Genomic DNA, 24,558 nt, shown 5'->3' with positions numbered 1-24,558 from the left:
TGGAATCAGCAGTAATGCATTATTAATGGCCCCGCCAAGCCCGCGACACGTTCAGGCTCCTGCTCGGCGACTTCTGTTTACGACGCCTGATGCTCCTGCTTTACATTAAGACCTCATTAATAACAAGAAACATTAAAAAAAAATACGCCATCAATTAATATCTGCAGCAAATCGAATGTAAACACAGCTCCTGCATCACGTTACTGATTTATGAAGAGCTCCAGCGCCAACTCGGCGATAAATCTTTCATACCAGCTGAACTTTAGCTGGATTTCTCACTTTTTTTTTTCCCGGCTTTATTTTTATATTTCCACCCCGAGCTCTGAGAGAAGCAGCTTTAGTCAGAGACGCCCACTGTTTCCTTTCAAGGCCGTCACATTACTATGCAACCAGCTTTTACAGTACGGCTTAGAGCTCCCCCAAGCAAATTGGACACCCCACAAAGCATCGGACAACTGTTGTCCCCCATTGTGGGACTTTCTGCGGGCACTCTTTATCAGGTGCTGAATGCAGAAGCAGCAATGAATGAAATCATAGGGGGTGAGGGGAAGGAGAAAAAGGGGCGTCCTCGAGTGGTGATAGTGGAGAAACCTCACAAGAATTTCAGAACAATCCGAGCGCGGGGAGGAGAGCGGTTCCTTTTCCCCCCCACACCTCCCAGGGTTTCAGGGTTTCAGGGTTTCTGTGCGCTGACAGGCAGGCAGGAGGGATTCGACAGGGCTGCCCCCTTTTTCTCCGCGCTGCTTTCAAAGCCTCCTTTCCATTAACTCACCACGCCGCACCTCGCCTAATCTCTGTGACCTCTGCCACCGAGGGAAAGAGATTTCTTTACCCCCCTTTTTTCCCACAGCAGAGACAAGCCTGCTACCTTTTCTGGTGGAAAATAAAAACAGGCCCAGCTCGTAACGTTGGACACTTTCTCTTTCTGAGATCTGAACAACAGGTCGTGTCAGGAAGTTTTTTCGGGATAGATTTCTTCTGATAATTATCGCCTTGGTCTTGTCATTGGAGGTGCAATTTGTAGCTCTTCTCTTTGGGTTTTCTCGCCTCGGTCTTTGTTGTCACGATCATTACGCTGTGTGTAATAACAGGGAATTATGTTGCCTTTTGTTAACTCTTAGTAGTCAGATATAAAGCGAGCAGCAGTTGGAGCCGCAGTTCATAATGAACGGCTCAATAAGACTTTCTTCCTCGACGCTCCGAATGATCGTTGCAGTTTTTTTTCTCCACGGCTCAAACAGAGACTTTCTATCGTACAGTATGTGTCCATTGTGTTATCTCCAGCAGCAGCAGCAGGCTCTGTGAAAAGAAATCTTTCATCTCCAGTTGTTTGCTGAAGGATCTGGTTCTCACGCGCTAGATTAAAGCGCCGCCGAGGTCGAAAAACTGCCAGAGCACTCTCACAAGACGGCAGATCTTCCCTTTCCCTTCATTCAGCGCGGTGAAAAACTCCTCCAACATCTCAAACGGTGTTCTGCGAGCTGTCGAAGCACATCCAGAGTGCTTTGCTAACAGGAGTTTATGCATTCTGCGCACTCCTGGGCACAGATGGTGGAACAAACGCCTGTGATTATACTTTTCATCGAGCACAGTGATATGCATATTTATGTCTCTCCCCCAAAAAAAAGGAGAGGAAGGACCCATGTGACTTACGCTTTCATCTGCTGATGCTGAATCAAACGTCTTTTGGGGGAATCATGGAAAGCGTTGGGACGCTTTTAACGCGGTTCAGATGAGATTTGGTGTGATCATTTTTCAGCTGGAGGCTTTGATCTGGAGGTTTCAAACCGTGTGGCCTCAGAGTCTGCATGGTTGTTCCAACAAACCCTCAAACCAGATGAGGCTGCAGACCGGGCCCTTTTGTCTGATGGTCGGTAAACTCACCTGATGTGATCCTTTCCACCAACAAATACACACATCTACCTCAACGATCATCACAGGTGGAGCGCAGAGGCCAGACGGCCCGTCTAGGTGGCGCTCCATGAGTTTCGCCCTTGCACGGGTTTGAATCTATCCGGTGACCTCTTTCCTGCATCTCATTCCCCACTCTCACCACTTTCCCTGCTCTATCAAATTATAGGTACAAAAGCCCAAAAAACATCTTTTATTAAAAAAGAAAACATTTGATTGATTGATTAGTTGATTGACATATTTCCTCAGGTGGGTCCAGCCCACACCTGAACAGGTCTTTGTGTTGATTTGAAGAAAACACTCCTACTTATGGAACCAAATGCAGCAGGAGCCTCATTGGTCAACAGAGCTGTCAATCAACCATCTTTAAAAAAACTAAAAAAAAAAAAAAAAATGAAATGAAAAATAAGAATTAAAAATCATAACCTATACTGTGGGTAGTCAGCAGGGGGAGCTCTAAAAATGTTGCCATCATAGACTGTATAAAACATGGATGTAGTCTCCCTGACGTCACCCATCTGTTTCTAAAACAGAAAACGAAGCAGATCGGCTATCACAGCCATATTGGAAGTGGCAAGGGCTTTGAGCACAGCTATAGGGTGCAGGTCAGTCACATGGCCTGAGCTGTGACTCTGATTGGGCTAGCTCGTGATCTTAATATCCTCTGAACTGGCGAGGTAGGAAAAAATTCACCCCCGTACACTTAGCGATTCAGACAGGAGATGTTTTTTGAACCAGGCTGTAAATAGGTTAATTCTGCTTTGAAAACTACTTTTTTGGCTTGGTGTGTATGTGACTTCCTGTACTTCCAGAGCCAGCCTCAAGTGGACACTGGAGAAACAGCAGATTTTAGCACTTCCACATTGTCTCATGTTTTTAGACCGGAGGTTGCCACTTGGTTGCCATCTGTACCATGCCATACCCAAGCACAATTGCAACACTATTGGTCACACTACTTCAAAATGAACCAGACTTGTGTTGTTTTACGACACACATGGCCTTCATATGTCATCATGAAGAATCTGCTTGGAAAACATAACATGGAAAACACAACCCTTTGGCTTACTCTAAGTCGAAAATGATTATCGAGAGGAGCAGTTACAGTGATTCTACGTCATGTCCTTGTTTATGTGTGCTTGTGCTTGTGCATGAAGTGTACCGTGCCAAAGCAAAAGAAGCGTACCATGTCTGAGGACGGCCAAACAAGCATGGACTTTAGGGTTGAAGTGTGCTTGGGCACGGCATGGATGGCCATCGAGGCCGCACCCTTATACCATCTATGCCTCCTCTCACACACACCACACCAACAGCTCTCCTCTCTTTGTACACACACACAGTGGTGTCCTGCCCCGTCTCCTACTGTTTTTTGGTTTTGCACGTCTGATCTTTGACTCCCAGAAATCAGTTTGGGTGAAGCGGTGCTTCATTTAGGTCATGAAGTCTAGCTCGGCCTACAGAACATCAGCTTCTGTTTTTGTCCTGCTCCTTTAAAGCACTTTGCAATCCACCTCCACCCTATCTCTTCCTTTTATCCTGTGTCTGAGTTCCCGGCACCATATGTATCGCCACTTATGTTTGCTCTGTTTGTACCCTTGAGAGTCTTTGCTACTTCTCTCCCTGCCTTGAATGTCCATGTATGTATATTAGGAGGTGTGCTCTTCTCAACTTAGGCTTTGGCATAGCAGCATACTGCACAAAATAATTCATCCTTTAGAAAAGAGGGGTCCAGACTGATTCCATACATTCAATACAGCAACAGGTGATCAACTGAAGGGCCTGGCTGTAGGACTTTTCATCAGATGTGAGGGGCGATGTGATTGCCTAAATCCTTGAATGCAAATCGAGCTGTATTTTGGATTTTTTTAAAATGTAGAAATGTTTGCCAGTGCTCTTTGGTGGCTGAAAATAAACCAAAGTGGCCTGCCCAGGTGTTGTCTATGTTTGGGAACCACTGCAGTTTAACAGCCCTGCAGATTACTCCAAACCACTTGCCTCCGACACAAGCATCGACATTTTTAGCTCAGTGGATGAATCAAAACTCTTATCTCACCTTTGAGGGTACTACTGTCTCACTGTTCAGCCGCTACACAGGAAACCACTCCTCACAGATGAAACACAAACAGGAATGTATTAGTAATCCTCTTTTTTGTCTTCTTTTTTAACTCCTACAGGGAAGCCAGATCAACCAGATTCCAACCAAGTACAGCCAGGCCGAGTCCACCAAGTTCCTCATCCTCACCGTGGTGTCCATCCTCTGCATCGTTGGGGTTCTGCTGGCGTCTACGGTCGTCTACTGCCTCCGTCACCGCTCACACCACAAGATCAAGGAGAAGCTCACCAATCTGGGGACAGATACTGGAAGTGATGCTACCGCCACCTATCAGGTAGGAGGTGTTACTGTGCCATCCATGAACCAAAAGCTTGTACACTCATCCTTAGTGGCATAGGTTCAACAAGTTATTGGAAACATTCCTCAGAGAGTTTGGTCCATATTGACATGACAGCATCACACAGTTGCTGCAGATTTGTCGGCTGAACATCCATGATGAGAATCTCCCGTTCCACCACATCCCAAAGGTGCTCTATTGGATTGAGATCTGGGGACTGTGGAGGACATTTGAGTGCAGGGAACTCATTGTCATGTTGAAGAAAGCAGTCTGAGATGATTCCAGCTTTATGACATGGAGCGTTATCCTGCTGGAAGTAGCCATCAGAAGATGGGTACACTGTGCTCATAAAGGGATGGACATGGTCAGCAACAATACTCAGGTAGGCTGTGGACTTTAAACCATGCTCAGTTGGTACTAAGGGGCCAAAAGTGAGCCAAAATAATATCCCCCACACCATCACACCAGCAGCATCAGCCTGAACCGTTGATACAAGGCAGGATGGATCCATGCTTTCATGTTGTTGACACCAAATTCTGACCCTACCATCTGAATGTGGAGCAGAAATCCAGACTCATCAGACCAGGCAACGTTTCTCCAATCTTCTATTGTCCAGTTTTGGTGTTGCTGTGTGAATTGTAGCCTCAGTTTCCTGTTCTTAGCTGACAGGAGGGTCACCCGGTGTGGTCTTCTGCTGCTGTAGCCCATCTGCCTCAAGGTTGGACGTGTTGTGTGTTCAGAGATGCTCTTCTGCAGACCTCGGTTGTAACAGTTATTTGAGTTACTGTTGCCTTTCTATCAGCTCCAACCAGTCTGTCCATTCTCCCTTGACCTCTGGCATCAACAAGGCATTTTGTCCCACAGAACTGCTGCTCACTGGATATTTTCTCTTTTTGGGACCATTCTCTGTAAACCCTAGAGATGGTTGTGGGTTAAAATCCCAGTAGATCAGCAGTTTCTGAAATACTCAGACCAACAACCATGTCACGTTCAAAGCCACTTAAATCACCTTTCTTCCCCATTCTGATGCTCTGTTTGAACTGCGCAGATTGTCTTCACCATGTCTACATGAATAAATGCATTGAGTTGCTGCCATGTGATTGGCTGATTAGACATTTGCTGACCGTTCTTCATCCCCCTGTGATAATTTGTTGTTGGAGACCTGGAGCCGTATCACCAATCCAACAGGTTTTCCACCTCCAGTCATTTCCATTCCCCTCCTCTCCTCTGCTCGCTGTAATTATCCTTTGGCCGGAATAGCCTGGTGTGAAATTTAATTTACACAATCCAATATTAAGTGGCTTTTTGAGCAAAGAATTAGATTGAGATTTTTCCGTCTCTCTGCCTGACCTTTTCCCCACCATGTTTTTAAATGAGAGTGGTCCTGTGAGCATTGATTTTCTAATGAGCCCAGCCCATCCCCTAAGTGCTTACATTTTACGCTGTTCTCCGGGGGTTTTTAACTCCTGAAAATAGACCGTGCTGCAGCGACGCAGGTCTACCTCACCACCGGGGACTCGTGGGGATTCATCGTGTAAATCCTCACATAAAGATTTTACCGCAGAGAGAGAATATGAAACTTAAATAATGACTCTTTATTTACATTCTAGCTGCTCGTGAAAGTCTGGCTGACATTTCAGCGGCACACCTTCTCCTCTTTGTCGGAGACTTCAAGGTTTCTTACCCTCAAGTCTCTGCAGGCATGTCATTGAAAAGTGGTAATTAATATTCAGACATTAAACTGCATTATTTATCTGATTAATAGATGAGAAACACACATTTCAGAAAGCTCTGCGTGGCTCACACTCCCAAAGCTCCTCCGGTTGATTCTCTCCCCTCTGTCGTCTTTATCGAGTCTCGACAGCGAGCCGTCGTCATCCTCGGTGAAAGACTTCAGTGTTCAGCTCCCATCTTAGCTGTGTAAGCCTCGTCTCTTTGTCAGTGCTGCTGTGTGTAGGGGTTCCCTCCCTGGGCTGGATTCTGCCTGTGTGTGTATACATGTGTGTGTGTGTGTGTGTGTGCAGTCTCTAGGGCTACATGCAATTAAAGCAGACAGGAAGCGGCAGGCTGCCTGACGGCCTTACTACTGCAGCTCCCTCTCACTGGCTGTCAGACACACACAAACATGCACCAACACACACACATTCTGTATATTCATGCACACACTCGGCAGCCTCTGCATGTTAATGATTCTTGCCCTTGGCGCGTTTGTTTGAGGCCTGGCTTCACACACTTACACATTCACCGTCCCCCCCTCCACCTCCACCTCCAGCTCCCCGCTCCCTCGGCTTGTCAATCACACGGCCCGGCAGAAACCGCGGCGTGGGATTGGCCGACGCCGACAAAGGAGACATTGATTGACAGGCGTCGACAGAGGAGTGTGTGCAGTGTGTCTGAGCGCCGGACGAGGGACGGTGGATGAGTCTTGTCAGGTAGTCCCCGGATTACTCCGCCGCCGGCATGGGAGTCTACATCTGTCGCCTTCGGTTTATCTTTACATCTGATTCAAACTTTTATCAGCTCTTTAAAGTCCTCTTTTTCCTGGAGGTTGGAAAAAAAAACTGTCCTCCCAGCAGAGTGAGATTATTACACTTGATTGCAGTCAAACTTCTGGCACAGAGATATCATCTTAAAGCAGAATTATCTTATTTTAAGAAATCTTCACCCTGCAGCATGAAACTTCTGGAAACACAAGAAATGAGTGAAAGTATCTGCACATTTCTGGAGTCGCTTGCGTTAAATGACTTGTTAGAGATCTTCACCCCGTCTCTTCTTGCTTCAATTCAATTTCAGCGACCTTCACTGACGCGATAACATCATCTTTACGCTGCTAAAGAATAAGTGCAAAGCACATTTCCAGTACATCTGGATTTAGATTAAACAAGCAAACAATAACTCTGGCTCCCTGACCGTCCTGAGCCTCTCTCCTCTCTGTGTCAGTCCTGTGTTTTATTTCCTCTTCCTGCTGCTCTGTAAGCTGATAAAACCTTTTATTAAAGATCAGACCAGTTTCCAGTCGTCCACTAACACGATAAAAGGATTGATTACACGTCATACAGTTTATTAACGTTAAAACACTCGTCTTTGAGGAGACCTTCTCCTCACTGAGTCTGATTTGATTGCAGTATTATAACATTTCATTAGTGCTCAGTGGGGGGATTAGCAGCAGTAACAATGGGATCTGTCCTCGTGCAGCAGGAGATGCATCCAAGAGGCTTTACTGAGCAACCGAGGGACGTGGAAAACATATAATCCTAATATTTCCAAATCTTTTACCAAATACTTAACGTTTACAGCCATAGTAGACACTCCAAAAAAATCTCAGTTTTGAGCGTTAGTTGAGGCCGTGAAGTCAAGCTCAGTAGACAGAACATCAGCCACTATCAGCTGATCACATCCACTCATCTCTAATTGGCATTCTGCACTGCAAAAATCTGAAACCTTATCAAGTGTTATTGTCTTATTTAAAGTAAAAATTCTCTTGTTATACTTGATATGAGCCACATCCAACTGGTCAGTCCAGAAAAATGTCTTATTCTAAGTCAACTCAAGACAAGCACGAGGTCTGAATTGCTTGTAACAGGTAAAAAAAACAATCTGCCAATGGAATCATGAAAATTTGCTCAATCGGCAGATTTTTTAAAACTTGTTACAAGCAATTCAGACCTCATTTTTGTCTTTAAATGACTTGAAATAAGACATTTTCTCTGGACTGGTCAGGTAGGAATGGGTACCTTTCACATTTGAAATAACACGATAGAAATACCTGTTTCCTGGCAAGCTTTATCAGAACTCAGCGGTACCAATTTTTGGTACTTTTAAGTGCGTTAATTTGGTAAAAGATATTAATTTGTTTGATAATAAAATCTCAAAGTTTTTTATTTAACATGTTTTCTCTTTATATAACCTTGCAATGTTGTGTTCATATCCTGCATGGAAAATCGGCTTCTCTTCCACTCCCTCACAGTCACAAGGATGCATTTAGGTACCAAAACATGGTATTGTTTGATGTTACGTGAATTGGTACTCAGTATTACTGATTGAATTTGGTCGGTACCTATAAAAGTACCTCCCCCGGTACCGATCCCTATGGTCAGGTGAATGTGGCTAATGCTAAGTCTAAAAATTCATTTTCTACTGAAAATAAAACAAAAAACTTGAAAGATTCCAGCTTTTTCCAGTAACTTCCCCCCGAGGCTCTTTGCTGATGCTCTCCCTGCCCTGGCTTCCCATAAAGGATATTCTAAGAAACATATTGAAAGGCAGGAAGTTTCCAGAACAGAGCCACATTACCAAACATGACTTATTGCATGCAGGGTTTTACTTTTTAAAATTTATTTATTTTTTTTTTTTTTAGCTAGGGTGAAAAAGACTTGATTTTTTTTTTCAGCTCCACTCTTGTCCGACTTTTTTCTACTTACTTAGGTTTCATGCAGTGGTTATCAACTTTGTCTGGTTTCAGGACCCAAATCAAAGAAAGTTTAAACTTCTCTGATTTATTTGATGAAAGATCTTCATCATCATCATTATTTGAGGAAATCCTCATGTAATTGTACTTGCACGCTAGCCGGTCAACCTCAACACTGTATCAGTTTGCATTTCCGCCACCTACCGGTAAAGCCTGTAAATAGACGGCACTCTGCTGCATAATAAACCCCCGTCAAAATAAAAGCACAGGATTTTTTTCTCAACATTTTTTATTTTTAGCCAAGGCTAAGGCCTACCACAGTCTTTTGGGTGGACAGGTGACTAAATTAGAGACTTGGGAATCCTAACAGCTATACTGCCCCTAGTGGATGTTACAAAAATGATCACCTTAAAGGTTTTTTTGGGGAAAGAAGTATTAGCGTGATATTGCAAAGCTGCACAGAATTTGTTACTCTCTGTTGCACTTTGTAATTTAGAGAAATTACTGGTGCACTTACAATGCCTGACCAGCAGGTGTCAGTGTATGAGACAACACAGTGATGCCCACTGAAGTAGCTCGTGTTAAACCAATCCAAACCAAAGAACTGGATTCCAAAGCAAAAGGGACCCTATCAAGACCTAAATTAATGTAAACGACCTGGTACCTAAAGTAGTCTTGGTCTTGAGTCGCCATTTCTCTTTTTGTTCATGTTGTACGTGGGGTGATCTTTTTGGAAGCTTTAAGGAAACAGGTTTAATTTCCCTGTAATGTTTGTTTTGACTCTCTGTGGTTCAAGCGGCTTCTTTTATCTTTACGTTATTAGTTCTACACTGGTGTTTTTCGGTCTGTTTTTGAGAAGTCTCATGTTTGTTTGGTGAAAATCATCCCTGTATTCCTGCTCCTCTCTGTTTCAGTCCCCCTGCTCCCCTCAGCCTCCCTCAGCTCCCCCATATTAGCATCATGTCGCCTCTTTATTTGTTTGTTTGTTTAGGCACAGAGCGAAGCGCTCGGGTGAAGGCCCCTGCATTTGTTTTGGTCAGAGGGGCATGTAAACAGAGGCGCCCCTGTGGGCCTGATGGGCTCTGCTGACACACCCCGACCCCCAAACCTCCAGTCCTCTTTCCCATTAGCAGGCTTTCACAAAGAGGGGAGTGCTTTGGGTGGCACACGTCGCCCGTCACCGACACGCCTGCTGTCGCCTCGGGGTGATGCATGATTCGAGACGGTCATGTGGCGCCAAGTGGATTCCCTGGCATGATGCCCATGAGAGGGGGTGGTCGGGGTTTTTAACCTTTATTCATGCAGGGAGAGTTGATGAGGCACACGTACAGCTCAAGAAAACCAACACTTAGGAAAAGTGTAAAAAATATGTTGGTCTCTTTGCCTCTGTTTTTTGTAAAACTTCACGTTAGCTGGTAGTTGTAGACCAACTTATTCTTTATTTTACCTCCTGTCAGTCTAAAACCATCTGTGTCTCTTTAAATCAGCCGTCTCATCATTTCAGACATTCCACTTCCTGTTTTTCCATTTTATGAAATGTTACGAAAATATCCCGTCATCTTCGCCAAGTGTTTCTCAAACGCTGACATCAATTCCATGATTGATTTTCTGGCTTCCAGACGGACATTTGTCCTCATCAATCCTGTTTGTTTTATTTTAAATCAATTTGAAAAGACTGAGTAGAGACTGGTGATCCATCACGGTGAACATTTATCCACCTTCGTTCAGTGTCACAGTAAATACCGTTGCGGGAATGAATGGACCATCGTCTTACATCAAAAGCCAGTCTGCCAAAAAGCCTTCAATTTATGAGCCGCGCTGTCAGAGAAATGAAAACAGACGAGCAAAAAAATTAGCTAATGTGGATGTCCTGGGAAGGATGATATTCTCATTTGTTACTCTGAAATGTTGGACGTCCTTGGTGGCAGCAACAATGGAGACATTTAAAGGTCTTGAAGGCCATCGGAGTAACAATGTAAAGTTAAGACGAGGTCCAAGTTTCATCAAAACTCTGGAGAGAGGATTTGGCTAGTTGTTTTACTCGCTTTAAATTAATACGAATGTCTTTTTCTGAACTAAAGACCAAAAGACTTAAGACTGACCATTTCTAATTGGTTATTTTTAAGATGCAAAATGACACAATGAAGTAAGTGAGAACTGTTCTTGTGGAAAACGCCATCATTCATTTAAAAGGATATCTGCAAGTAGATAAGAGGTACCGCCGTAATGGCGCCAAAATCAACGCAAACCATTATGTCCTTACAGGTGCTTTCTGTAATCTTGAAAAAACCTAGACGTTAATTAAAATTTATCTGATAAAAACTTTTCAATTTGCATAAAGAATACAGTCAGCAATAAAACGGGGGTTACTCAGTCCTTCAGTATCCTACACTTCCAAAAACTGAAATCTTATCAAGTGTTTTTGTCTTATTTAAAGTAAAATTGTCTTATTAAACTCTTCATGAACCACATTCAAATTATCAGTCCAGACAATGTCTTGACATTTTTCAGACAAAACCACTTGATATGATTTCCAATTTTTTGCAGGGTAAAACTGATAAGCTCAGGATATGAGGCTCTACACTGCAAAGAAACTGAAATCTTCTCAAGTCTTTTTGTCTTATTTTAAGAAAAACTGTCTTATGATACTTATTATCAGCAACATTTACCTGAGCAGCCCTGCGATTGACTTGCGGCCAGTCCAGGGTGTACCCTGCCTCTCGCCCAATGATTGCTGGGATAGGCTCCAGCCACCCGCGACCCTAAACAGGACAAGCGGTATAGAAAATGGATGGATGGATTTACCTGAGCAGTCCAGAAAAATGTCTTGTTGACAGTTATTTAAAGACAAAAATTAGGTCAGAATGGATTGCAATAAGTAAAAAAAAAAAATCTGCCAGTGGAACAAGAAAAATGTGCGTGTCAATTTTCTTAATGCAGCTAACTTTTCACTATCCCATCCCATTTTTCTTTATTTACTAACTACAAGCAGTTAATACCTTATTATTTCTTCAACAAACTTTAAATAAGACATTTTTTTCTAAACTTGTCAGATTAATGTGATTCAGATTAAGTTTAAAAATACTTCTTTTTTTATAGAAATTAGGACAAAAACACTTGCGATTTCAGTTTTTGTTCAGTGAAGTCTCTTTAGCTCGACGCTACAAAGCTGAGGGCTGTTGCAACAACTGATATTGATGATTTATTTTTTTATTTAAAGAATTCAAATGTTGATTCGTGCTCAAATTGATCATTCTGTAATATCATGGTCCAAGATTAGTGTGGTAGGAGCAGGAGAGAAGGAAGAAGAAGATCCAGTAACTAGCCAGCTCACTAGACTTTCCCACAGAGTGGAGCCTCTACGACAAAGAACATGACGCAGATTAAAGCAAGGTCTTCAAGGTTTCCACACCAAGTTTTTTTAGATTTTGTTTAAAAAAAATAAATAAATAAATAATAGGGTGTGTCTGGATGTTCCAGTCTTCTGGAAATGTGGAACAGAGTAACTCCAACAAAGAGAGAAAATGAACAACAGACAGAAAAGCAAAGTTTCAGTGTCCAGCAAACTGTGATTTTACACAAAAACTCTTCATCCATGGAAAAGTGTTACCAGATGACCAGACAGGTTGAAGTTTGATCTGACCAACATTTTTCCAACATTATTTAAATTAAAGTAGCACGAGGAGAAATAAGAATGACTGACAAATTTCTTTAAGTTGATGACGTTAGGTCTCAGACCTCTTCCTTAAAAATTCTGATTTTAAACGCAACAAGTTTTTTTCTTCTCTTTTAAAAAGTTAGAGAAAAAAAAAACAAATATTGAGAATTCAATATTGCCTTTTTTCCTTTTTTTTCTCTGATTTGGGACTTGATAACGAAGAAAACTTTTTGACAAACCTGTCCTACTGGCATTTTTCTCCAGTGGCCCTTATCCTCTTCCGCAATTACGCAGTAATATCCAGATTTCTTTGTTGGGCGTCAGGGTCTTGCTCACCTTGTCAGGATTTTAACATGCGTCATCACCCAGTAACTGTATATAATTGCTCCGGTTACCCTGCTGCCAACTTAAAACTGAGACTTATTTACCACCATTATGGGGTTTCGACCAATCAGAATTGAGTATTTAACACAGCTGGACAGTTACCTTACAGTCGTGTTGTTTGTCAAACTGCTAACCCCCTTTGCTACCACACTAAACAGGATGCTCTCAGTTTTTCTGGAGAGTCTGTTTATCTCACCTGTTCTGTTTTTAACATTAAAAACTCAAAATTAATGTTAATATTGAAACAAAGCTGAGAAACTGCCGAGCAGCCTCCGATCACCATCATAAACCACAGTGATTAACACCACACGTCTGGCCTCCTGATGAAGTGTGTCTCGTTGAAAAATCAATCCGCTGTAAATAAAGCTACTTGTGTCTGTATGGACGCAGCTCGGGGACGGAGAGGTGCTCGGACGTTGCAGTAAATATTCTCTGTTCAGACTCTAAACCTGTCCTGTGTTATATTGTTTCTTCAAATTTTTGCCTCTTTGTCCTCTAATTGGCTCTCAGGGGGTGAAGCCATTTTTAAAACAGTTTTAATTACATCATAAAAGGATATGCTGCTGCAGCAAAGTTCAACACATGGGCTGGTTTGAAATATGAAGGCTGGTGATCATGTGGTTCCCCTCCCTGACAAAACGCCCACAATGCACTGTGTGTGTTTGGCTGACAGGGTTACAGGTAATGCTGTAGAGGATGTAGGAATCTGTTTTTATTTAGCATCAGGAAGTCACCAGTATAGATCGCTCAGCTGCAAAACATTAAATAAATAAAGTTTTCTAACTGAAAATTCAGAAGCATGGAGTTTAGCATTTAAGTTATTAAAACAAATGAACAAAAAATGTTTTAATGTGTCTTTTTTAAATTTAAGAAATAAAAAATCCTTTTTGTTTGTTAGAAATCTTTAATTTATTTCTGTTTTTTAATTTTATTTTTTCAATTGTTTTATTTTTCTCTTTCTTTTCTTTTTATTATTATATTTACTAGCATTATTTATTTTTTATTTTATTTATTTAATTGTAATTATTTTTTTTTCTGCTCAATTGCTCTCTTGATTTTTGTCTGTTATAATATTTTTATTCTAATTTATTTTTATTTTTATTTCAATGTTTTTTTTATTATTTTATTTTATTTTGTTTTATTGTATATTTCATGTTTCATTTTGGGGATTTTATCAAATTTTGTTTAAATTAATCAATAATTTGTTAGTACAGGACTTTGTTTTATATTACTTTTGCATTAAAGGGGCATTTCAAACACTGATTGGAAGAGACTGACTAGGCTAAGTAGAATTGAAACTTTATCATAAACTAAAATCTCCAGTGAGAAATTGTCAGATTTAGTAGCAGAAAAGGTAAAAATAATTTAAAAAATGAAAATTCTTGGTGAATTGTTTAAAATTCTATTTTTAATCTATTTTGGGGCTTAAATTCCTTTAACTTAGATCGGGTCTTGTGGATGGAGCCGGAAACTGAGAGGTGAGAGTAGAGCAGGACATATCATAATACAAAAGAGCCTGTGAAAGAAACCACTGAATCACTTAAAGAATAAACCCATTAGTGATCAAAATGTAAAGTCACGGTGCCCTCAGGGAAGACAGTAAGCTCCACATGTCCAGTTTATTGCATCTCCTCGTATCTTTGTGAACAAATGTCACCTGTCACTTCCTCTCTATGAGGACCCATACATCACCTGCCTCCAGCAGCAGACCTGGGCCCCTCTCCGAGGCTCCCTGAGCGTCTTAATGACGAGATGCTGGTGATTAACCGACGAGGTGTTTGATTGACGGTGGAGGTAATGTGAGCAGGCCTTCATTAGTCTGTATCTGATGTGACTGATATCCTCGTAGGTCGGCTCGCTGACACTGATCTACGAGCTCGGACACAGACTCATAAATGTGAGCGGATTATTAAAGTGCTCCAGTGACCGGCCCAGGGGTACTGACTGCACGAGAGGTGGGAGGCAAACACAAACAGAGCTGAGAGTCAATGCAGAAAGAAGAGACGGATAGTGTTGGTGCAACTGAAGATGAGGTGTAGTTTGTAAGACCTGATTCCCGAAGCACTGACTGTTCAATGAAGGCATGATGTAACTTCATCTTCACGATCTCCTGCTGTCCAAGGGTTTTGGGGGCAGACGTTGGACCTGGGTTTGCTTCTGGCGGCACAGCCAGCAGTGTTTGTACTGATGACCATTTAGTGGAGTATCCTCCGCCGTCACTTTGTGTGAATGTGAGAGTTCTCAAGACTACAAAGTGCTTTTTAAGTACAACCCATTTATCATCTCTGTGAGTCTGGAAGCTTTTATGGCTCATAGAGAAAAGGTCACACATAAAGAACAGTGCACTCCTGCACCCCAAAATCTACACTAACACAGTCATTCACTCCACTCTGTGGAGGTCTCTGGCTGGACGTGTGAGGGGTCTGTCTGAATGAAGATGAGCAGAATTTATGGGACGCATGATAATAGATTCTTCTCAAATTTTAAAACCCAACTTGGATAACACCGATATCACCAGCACTTTGTTGTTGGTACTTTTTTGAAATTTGGTGCTTTTTAGGATGCGAGGTCCTGAGATACACAAGAAGAAGAGGGCTGTTTTGCTCTTTTTCACATTGCTTTTGCTTCACAAGCATTGCAAATCCTTTTTTTCTGTCTGTTAGCAACAATGAAAAAAATTCCTACATACAGCCTACATACTGAATCTCTTTTCTGGAGAAGTAAATTTCTTTCTTTCTTTCTTTCAGCTTTTTGGATTTTAAGGTTACAAAGTAGGTTTGAAATATTAGGTTAGAATTGAATTGAATAGAAAATACTTTACTTATCCCTGAGGGGAAATTCAGGAGTCACAGCAGCAATCAAGAAAACAAAAGTAAGAAATTGTATAAAAATTGCAAAAAGCTCCATAAGAAAATAGATGCGGACAGCTTGTCCATCATTGTCCAGTCAGCCAGCCTCCACCTCCACAGGGTCCAGGACTGAGCTTCTTCAGCAGTCTGTTCAGTCTCTGTCTCCTGGATCCTGTCTGCTCACAGCAGGTGAAGTTCTTCCAGTGTGGCATTGGTGTCTGATGTTAGCTCTGTTAGCCATGTCTGTGAATAGCATGATGCTACTCTACCTTCTGGTATTCCCTCTGTTGCTGGGTTAGCATGGCTAGCTCATCCATCTTATTGGAGATAGATAATGTCATTTCTTAGCTCTCATCTGAGAACCAGCACGTCGTCCTCACCTCCTTCTCCTCACCTTGTGGGGAAACATCTGGCCTAGCACCAGTTAGCACTGACTTGCTATAGGCTGCTAACAGCTGATTTCACATGTAAACAACGCAGCCATGGTTACAAGTAGGATCTCCAGACAAACACAGGAGCAAAATTGTAAAAATATCACCGAAGACAAAACCAGTTTGGTGTCCATGACCAACAAATGAACCAAACAAAGTACTGATCCACTCTGAATACAAAGGCAATGAAAAAGAGACGAAAAGATCTCTTGGTAAAGGTTGGCGGAGCACTTTCCTGGTGTCCCTTCTTAGGTTAAATTTAGATCAAATCACTTTCCTACTACTGCTAATGAAACTGTTCACCAGTCTCCTGCTGTACGACAAAATTGACTCAACCTTCCTTGTTTTGTTTTTTTCCAGGAGCTCTGTCGTCAGCGCATGGCCGTCAAACCTCCAGTGGAGCGTCAGGAGCCCATCTCCTCCAGGATCAACAGCGTGTCGTCTCAGTTCAGCGATGCCGGTCAGGCCGTCAGCCCGTCGGCACGGAGCAGCGTGTCCTCCTGGAGCGAGGAGCCCGCTCACTCCAACATGGACATCTCCACTGGTCACATGATTCTGGTAAGTATCCTACAAGTCTGCATGCTCTTGTTTTGAGTTCATTCACCGCCTTTCCGCTTGAAAACAACCAGCCAATCAGACTTTACAAATGAGAGTGTAACCATTGTACAATTCTTCTTCGAAATATGCAACACTCAGGATGAATTGTGACACAAAATGGCCTCAAAAAGGTGATTACCATAGATGAGACGGATGGTGCTGCTTATAAAAAGCTCATATTTCTTTGAACATTGTAAAAGAAACATTGCACAGACTCTCCCAGGAAGCATTGAAGCAGCTTATGTCTTCTTTTAAAAGACATTAGTGGGATGGAAACGCTCCTTAACGGTTATGGTGTAAACAAAACGAAATACCATGGAAGCCCAAACATAAATTTGCTTTTATTAAAACGAGTGAATAATTATGTGAAACTAAATGTCAGATCATTGATTTCATGCAGTTTTAAGAAGTTATTTTGCAGATACTGATGAGTCAGTGTAACCTGGGCTTGATTTTGCAGAAGAAGAGAGATTACTCTGTGAAATTAAAGATTTAGATGTTTTCATCTTGCATACATCCCTACGTGTAGCTTCTCTTTCCCTTCCTCCTCCCTGTCTGCTCTCCAGTTTCTGCACATCTCATTACACCCACAGTTTCCATAAGCAGGCTTCTTACCCTCTTCTGTCCTGCTGATGTAAATCTCGTCTCACTTCAACCACCCACTACCTTCGGCTACACCACCACCTCCTCATCCCTCCCACCTGCCCACACCTCTCCTCTCGTCTCACTCCTTCTCCCCGCACATTACCGGTTAGTTGTGACAGAGCGGGCTTTCTGATGTGTTCAATAGGCACAGAGATACTAATTACCCCCGAGAGTTGGACCTCGGTTGTGTTCAGGAGAAACGACTCCCGCCGCAGCCCCGTGCAGCTGCCGCTCTGTTGTTTCACACAATCCCGCTAAATGCACCCACATCACAGCGAGGTGCGTTTGATGCGTTACAGGCGTATGTAGGGGGGAAAGTAGACAGCGAGGTTTGAACTTCTTCAGGTGCGTTTGCTTTGTCTCCGACTGATGAAGCCTCCTCAGCAGAGGCGGCTTCACTCCAGAGGAAAGAGGGATAAAATGAAGTGCTGTTAATGTATTGTTGAGTGTTCATTCAGCGTGTGGGCCTCAGATTACTGAGTCTGTTACATTAAAGACGCTGATATGTAAATGATGTGAGGGAAGCAGAGACTGAGTGCACCAGACGTGGATGGATGTGATGATTAATACACTTTGTGTAGGTGATGGAGATGGAGATCTCCTTGAATGCTGATATTCTCCTTAAGGGCCTGTGTCCACCGACAGGGTTTGTGTGCTGGCTGCACCCACGACCTTAATTACAGAGCTCTTTACAACAACACTCAAAGTTCTGAAAGTTGTCTCAATGCACTTCCGCCCTCCCTCAGGAGTGACTGAGTCTATCCAAGTCTGTTTTTAATTCGTATGATTTTTGCTTTAATTCTACCGAAAAAATGCTAAAAGTGTTTGCAGCTGCTCTAGATCTGGAGAATGTTACCACAAATTCTCTTTCAACACTTGTGTTGACAAAGTTGGGACCAGAAGTCCCACCCCTTGTTGTTTTTGATTGACTGTGAGGGAGAAGTGGCATCGATGAGCACGACTCTTGTCCAAAAATTATTCAAAACTACTCACTACTGCTACCATTGGAAAAACATCGTTTGTGAATGCTTAGGATATTCTAAGCAATTAATTTCAAAGTTGTACAAAAGAAAATTTAGGTAATGACTAAATGACTAGTTTTGGGTAAGAAAACAGAAAACAGTCTGACTCAAAAATGATAATAACGAATTTTACTTATGTTTATATAACACGGTTAAACTGCTGGCTTGGTAGCTAGCCAGAATACACCATCCCCATCACAAAAGCACATGTGTCAAACTCAAGGCCCGGAGGCCATATGTGGCCCGCCACGCCATTTTTAAATAAATTATGTTTCCCGTAATAGCTACCGATTATGCTACCCATAAAATGACAGCATCTGGCCACTAGATGGCAGTGTTTTCAAATCAGTGCCATTTTCCGAACTAGTGGAATTGAAAAATAAAACAATGACCCCAAAAAGTCCAGGAAGAGAAAAGTTGAAGCAGATTGGAGACTGTTTTGGGAAAGATGGGAAGGCAAATTTATGTTTGTGCTTCAAGGAGAAAAACCGGTATGTCTTTAGTGTTATGAGACTGTTGACAGTTGTCAAAGAGTACAATCTATGTCCGCATTTTGACACCAAACATGGAGCTAAGTACGCCAAAGTGAGCCTTCAAGAAAAACAACAAATAGAGCAAGATTTAAAATGCAAACTGCAATCACAGAAGGATGTGTTCAAGAAAGCCACAACCAAAAACAACGCAGCAGTTGGTGAAAGCTAGCTTGATTATGGGTGAAGAAATTGGTTGCGCTGGAAAGTCTTTTTCAGAGGGAGCGTTAAGTTACATTTAGCTACATTTTATACTGTCTTATAGTTACATCCGGCCATTATGCTGATGTGGCCTTCAGTGAAAACGAGTTTGACACCCCTGCTTTAAGGATATGTTCAAGTTTCTGTTTGTTGGTTCTTTAATAACATTTTCTATGCTCTCCCCTGAGTTGAAACCAAAAACTCAAATTTAACAGAGTATTACTCACCCATTTCAGAATCCACCACTTTGTCTGTGTTGGTGCACAAAGTATCGTGGGACATGTTGGGCCGTGTAGGGATATATTCAATGCCAAAAATGGTTGCTAGGCTTAGCAGAGCTTCAGTCCTCCCTACAGGTTTATGTCCATGTCTATGTTGATTACACATTATTCTAGTTGAGTCGTTATATCCCAGTCTCCAAAAAACTGACAAACTGTCAAGGATTAATTAAAATCAAACTGAACCTATCAACTTAAACAACATTAATCTGTATCATCATGCTTATTTATCCTAACACTTGTGCTTCTTCAGTTGTGACTGTCAGATCTTTTTTATAATGCTCTGTTTGCTCTGTTTCTGCATTCTTTGAATGTAATTTAACAGTGATGAACTGTTAGTGCTGCTGCCTCATAGCAAAAAGGTTCCTGGTTTGAATACCTGGTCAAAGAGTCTTTTGGTTTTTCTGGGTATTATAGCTTCTTCCCATAGTCAAAAATTCTGCTTGATTAGTCTTTGAATTGTCCTTAGACTGTGTGCACAAATTGTTTTTTGTCTCTACATGTTAGCCTTACCATAGGCTGGCAGCCTGTCTAGGGTGTACCCCACCTTGTGCCTGATCACAGATGAGATAGGCAGTAAAATGGTAGAGATAATGCCATGTCAACGAGAAACTTTGAAACTATTTATAGAAATCATGTCACAGGATCAGAACCGGAAATGCAACCGCAAAAAAACAAGCAGGGTGACTTTTTGTCTTCTGTACAGACCTCAACTGTTGCTGTTTACAAAGTTGATTCCAGAAGTCCCGCCCCTTCTTGATTCTGATTGGTCAGTGATTAAGAAGTGCCAGTTTCTAGATTTAAACTTACTTCAACTAAGGTTTCAGTAGAAAACTGATGCCTTGAGCTTAAAAAGAGCATTAGTGTGCAGGGAACTTTGAGCTACCAGTTTTAGTGTGCTATGAGAGATTAGTGTTTTTGCCACAGTGTCAACAGGCAGAGGTGAACTGTACCAGACTTGTTTCTAGAAAGATTTGATATGGCTTGTGTTGTCCCCAGTTTTTCTTTGGTTGTTTAGAATTACTCCCCACTGTAGTGGGGTTTTGACCAATCAGAATCAAGTATTCAACACAGCTGTTTGATTTGAAGACGCCAGGTAAGGTGGTCCCCTCTGAAATCCTGCTGCAGATGCCTTAAAGGGCTCATCCGTGACAGACAAAGAAACTCTTTGCCTCTCCTCTCTACATCCAGTGATTCAGCAGCCAGTGGTTTCATTTCCCTCTGCTACACTTTGGTTTTAATATATAGAGAACAAAAATAGTCTTCCCCTAGCATATGTGGTCTCCTTTTAATTACAGCTCCCCGGCATTATAGCCATTAAACATGTCCAAATGCTCTGGGCCATTATGTGCCTACTGTGCTGATGTGAAGCTGATGGTAGATTTAATCCCGGAGAGGAAATAAAAAGGAATTATCATCTCGTCACAGGCAGGATGCTTACTATTACTGAAAAGATAATGTGAGATTGTTGGTTAATGGGTAGGAGCTGTGGATGTTTGGACGGCTTCAGATTCTGTGCAGTTATTAGACCTAAAGAGAAGTAGAGGAGAGGAGAGGAGAGGAGAGATTTGACGCTCCCGCTGAGCTGGTGAGTGTTTCAGCACCTTGGACAGCTCCACACATTCAGGAAAAGAAAACCTGCAGCTCCAAACGGTCCACGCCATCCCCATCCTCCCACAGCAGAGACGTTCAGCAGCAGAGGGGAAGTTACATAATGCTATTGTCAGGTGGAGACTATATATCTCCAGAATGTCAGCTTTTTGAGACTGAAAGAAACTCCACACTCTGCTTTTCCACCGGGTCTTTGACCGTGTTAATTCTGCAGCTCTTTCAGATTGAGTCTTTGTGAGGAAATGCTCATGAGTCGTCGAGGTGGCTTTAGAGTCATCTTGAAATAGTCTCACTTTTAAATATTTGCCAGTTCATGATCCACAATTCAAAATGAGATTATCAGCACAAAAAAAGTTTTTATCTAAATGCTATTTTTCAGATTCGGTGGTTGGATTTTTTTTTTTCGTGAGATCATGATTTCATTTACAGGATGTAGACTTAAGCATAGTAACATTACAATAAGTAAGACAATAAATTACGTTACAACCTGCTCTGCTTTAAGGTTTTCAACCTATAATGCCACTGTAGCAAAGTGATGTCATGCCCCAAGACGGTCTGACTCTGTACCCCACATACACTGCAAAAAAATGAAATCTAAAGTGTTGTAGCTTATTTCAAGTAAATAAAAAATGTGTTTTTACACTTGATATGAGCCACATTAAACTGATCAGTCCAGAAAAATGTCTTATTTCTAGTTGTTTTAAGATAAAGAATAAGGTCTGAATTGCTTGTAACAAGTAAAAAAAATAATAATAAGCCAATGGAACAATAGAAATTTGCATGAAAATTTGCTTGAAACTAGAAAAATGTCTTAATACAAGCAACTTTTGGCAGATTTTTTTAAACTTGTTACAAGCAATTCAGACCTCATTTTTGTCTTCAAACAACTTGAAACAAGACATTTTCTGGACTGGTCAGGTAAATGTGGCTCATAATTAAGTCTAAAAAAACATTTCTACTGAAAATAAGACAAAATCACTCGATAAAATTTGCAGTGTAATGGTAGTAAATTCTTAACTGCTTTATTTCCCATTTGTTTTTAAATATTATTCATTTGATGAAAAATAATGAAAATAAATATATATTCATTTTATACATTTGATCCCTGATTGAGATGTAATGTCTCATTCCAATCAAGTCTGTAACCATGTGATTGGTCCTGATTTCCGATTACATTATCTGATCATGACATCCCTAACTACTATGTATATCTGTATTTGTTTTTTATTTGCACTTTATCCTTTAATCCTGAAAGCCTCTTTGAGTATTCTGAAAAACCACTCTGTAGATAAAACAAATTATTATTATTATTATTGGACGTTATAGACAAATCTCAGAGCACCAAGCTGTGAGGAACACTAAACAGTCTGCTCAAATTCTGGACACAACAAACTGAGTTTACAAAGTTTGATTGGGGGTTCCCGGGGATTAGGGCTGGGACAATATGCCGCCCTCGCGATTCAGTTTTATCACGATTTTTGGGGTGTGGATTCGACTTAAAGTGCGATTCAAAGAAGCCAGTCGTTGGCGGGGGCCATGTTGAATATGAACTGGGCTTTGAACTTCCTACTTAACTGCTAGAGGGCACGTGAGCTGAGCTGTATCTCTGATTGGACAAAACTGTGATCTTAATATCTTTCAAGTCGCTGAGTTAGAAAAATATTCACCACCCCTGTTGTGCATGCCAGTTATGAAATTAGTGTTTCAGACCTAAGCTGCTTTTAAAACCAGGCTGTAAATATGTTGTTTTAATGCTGTAGAAGTCTGTTTTTTAGCTAAGTATGTGTGGTTTCTGTTTTTTCTGCAGCCAGCCTTAAAGTGAATTGTTGATAAATACTTCTGCATAGGCTTCATTTTTCTTTTTTTTCTCTTCCTTTTTTTATTTATTTATTTGTTGTTGTTGTTGTTGTTTGATGCCTTTAAACGTATAGTAGAGAAGACAGTGGACAGAGCAGGAAACAGGGCAAGTGTGGAGAGTGGCATGCAGGAAAGACGCCACAGGCCACCTCCACTCTGGCTTCATTTTTCTAAACGGGATGTTGCCCTGTTGTGCGTGGTATGGCAAGAGTCACGTCTTGATGACAGTTGGTGCTAGTGCTCATGGGAAATGGAGTCTTTATTCCAGAAATACACAACCAATTCCAGCCACAGATCCCGCCTTATGTCACTTAAACTGATGTCACTTGGTAGCAGGGTAGTGAGGGTTTACACCCAGGAGCACCCCTAACCAACCTGACATGTATGTAATCACAGATTTGAAACATCTGGCAGCCCACTTCTCACATTTAAGTGAAGTTTTGGAAGCAAAAAAATCCATGTCTTCAGAGTTTTCATCACCAAAGATGTGTTTTTAGGTCGTCAGCGCTCCAATCAGACGCCCCATAGGTCACATTGTTCCTCATCCCTCAGAAGGAGCATGCACGCTGCTCGAGTAAAAAGTTTGAAAGCACTAAAAACCAGAGTTATGAGGTTTTCACAAAACAGTGACAATCTGGGAAATTGCTGTTTAATGTCTTTTACCGCCTCCCTATCATCTTCTTTAGTGAAGGTTTTATGGATTTGCACCCACTATCCTCCATCTTTCATTCATTAGTTTTACTGCTCCATGTCGCTAATTTTATGTTTTCTTATAGTCGTTTCCCACGCTTCTTTCTGTGTACTAAACCTCCCTCTTTCATTACTTTTTCTCCTTTATTGCACATTTTCCATCACTTTTTATTCGACTCATATTTTATCTGAACACTTTTGTCATTCCTCTCCTTCTTGCTGTCATTTTCATTTTTCTTGGCGTTGATCCCTCGCTTTTTTTTCTTCTCCATGTTTACTTCCCCTCCTTTTCTTCCTTCCTTTCCTCCCTGTCAGGCCTCGTTCCAAATTATGAGAAGAGAAATGACAATTCGGTGCTGTTGATATTCTTCCCTCGCAGCTCAAGCTGTCAGTTTAACAAAAAATATTCACACTTACAGGGGAACTCATTTCAGATTCACATCATGATGTCTACCAGAGCCCGAGCAGAGTTTCGCAGCAGCGTAACCAAGACCCAGTCGACACGCTTTAGCGGGAACTCAGAGCTGAGGGAGACTGCGGCGTCACAGAGAGGGACCAAATCCATCAGAAAGCGAGACGAGTGCAGCAGCCGCGCCGTGGAAAAGCAAATATTTCATGTGACGCCCTGCCACACAGTGGAGTGAGGCGACTGTTGGACAATTAATAAAAATCACAGGCGTCAAAAAAAAAGAATAACTTGATCGCTGAGGAGCTGCGGGGCCACACCTCGCCCTGGAAACCCACCCAAAATTAATCGCCACTCGTAAACCAGCGCAAATACTATGTCATCATCCACCCACTGGTTTTAATTTGAGGAAAACAGCTTTCACCATCTTATCTGAGTTAATGTATTACTTGGTCCCATGTGGCAGGGACTGAGCCACCCCTGCACCACCACCACCGCCCCCCTACATCCTCTCTGCCTGTGTCTTAAGAGGATTAACCGACTCTATATATAAAGCACATTATCTTCTCTTTTGTTGCCGGGACGAGTAAGTGTTATAGATTCTGCTGCAGAGAGAGCCTCCTTCCAGATTAGCCGTGCCGGGGATTTGTTGTGGTGCTGGTTTTCGTAGCTGGCTAGCGGGGCCAGCTGGTG

At 41.9% G+C, this 24,558-nt stretch overlaps 1 protein-coding gene across 1 annotated transcript in view; it reads left to right on the top strand.

Annotated features, from left to right (window-relative positions):
* LOC141804092 (receptor-type tyrosine-protein phosphatase N2-like) overlaps nucleotides 1–24,558 on the top strand; it is a 238,389-nt gene that overhangs the window by 163,191 nt on the left and 50,640 nt on the right. The window contains exons 13-14 of the mRNA XM_074688343.1: nucleotides 4,083–4,295; nucleotides 16,389–16,586. Of these exons, the coding sequence (XP_074544444.1) occupies nucleotides 4,083–4,295; nucleotides 16,389–16,586 (411 nt within the window). The remainder of the gene's footprint in view (nucleotides 1–4,082; nucleotides 4,296–16,388; nucleotides 16,587–24,558) is intronic.

This window comes from Halichoeres trimaculatus, unplaced genomic scaffold (assembly GCF_033239565.1).
Source record: "Halichoeres trimaculatus isolate MK-OKI-2021-1 unplaced genomic scaffold, fHalTri1.1 fHalTri1_scaffold_15, whole genome shotgun sequence".
Taxonomy (NCBI): domain Eukaryota; kingdom Metazoa; phylum Chordata; class Actinopteri; order Labriformes; family Labridae; genus Halichoeres; species Halichoeres trimaculatus.
Note: the sequence above shows the minus strand (reverse complement) of the source record. Positions and strands in the feature narration are given on the sequence as shown.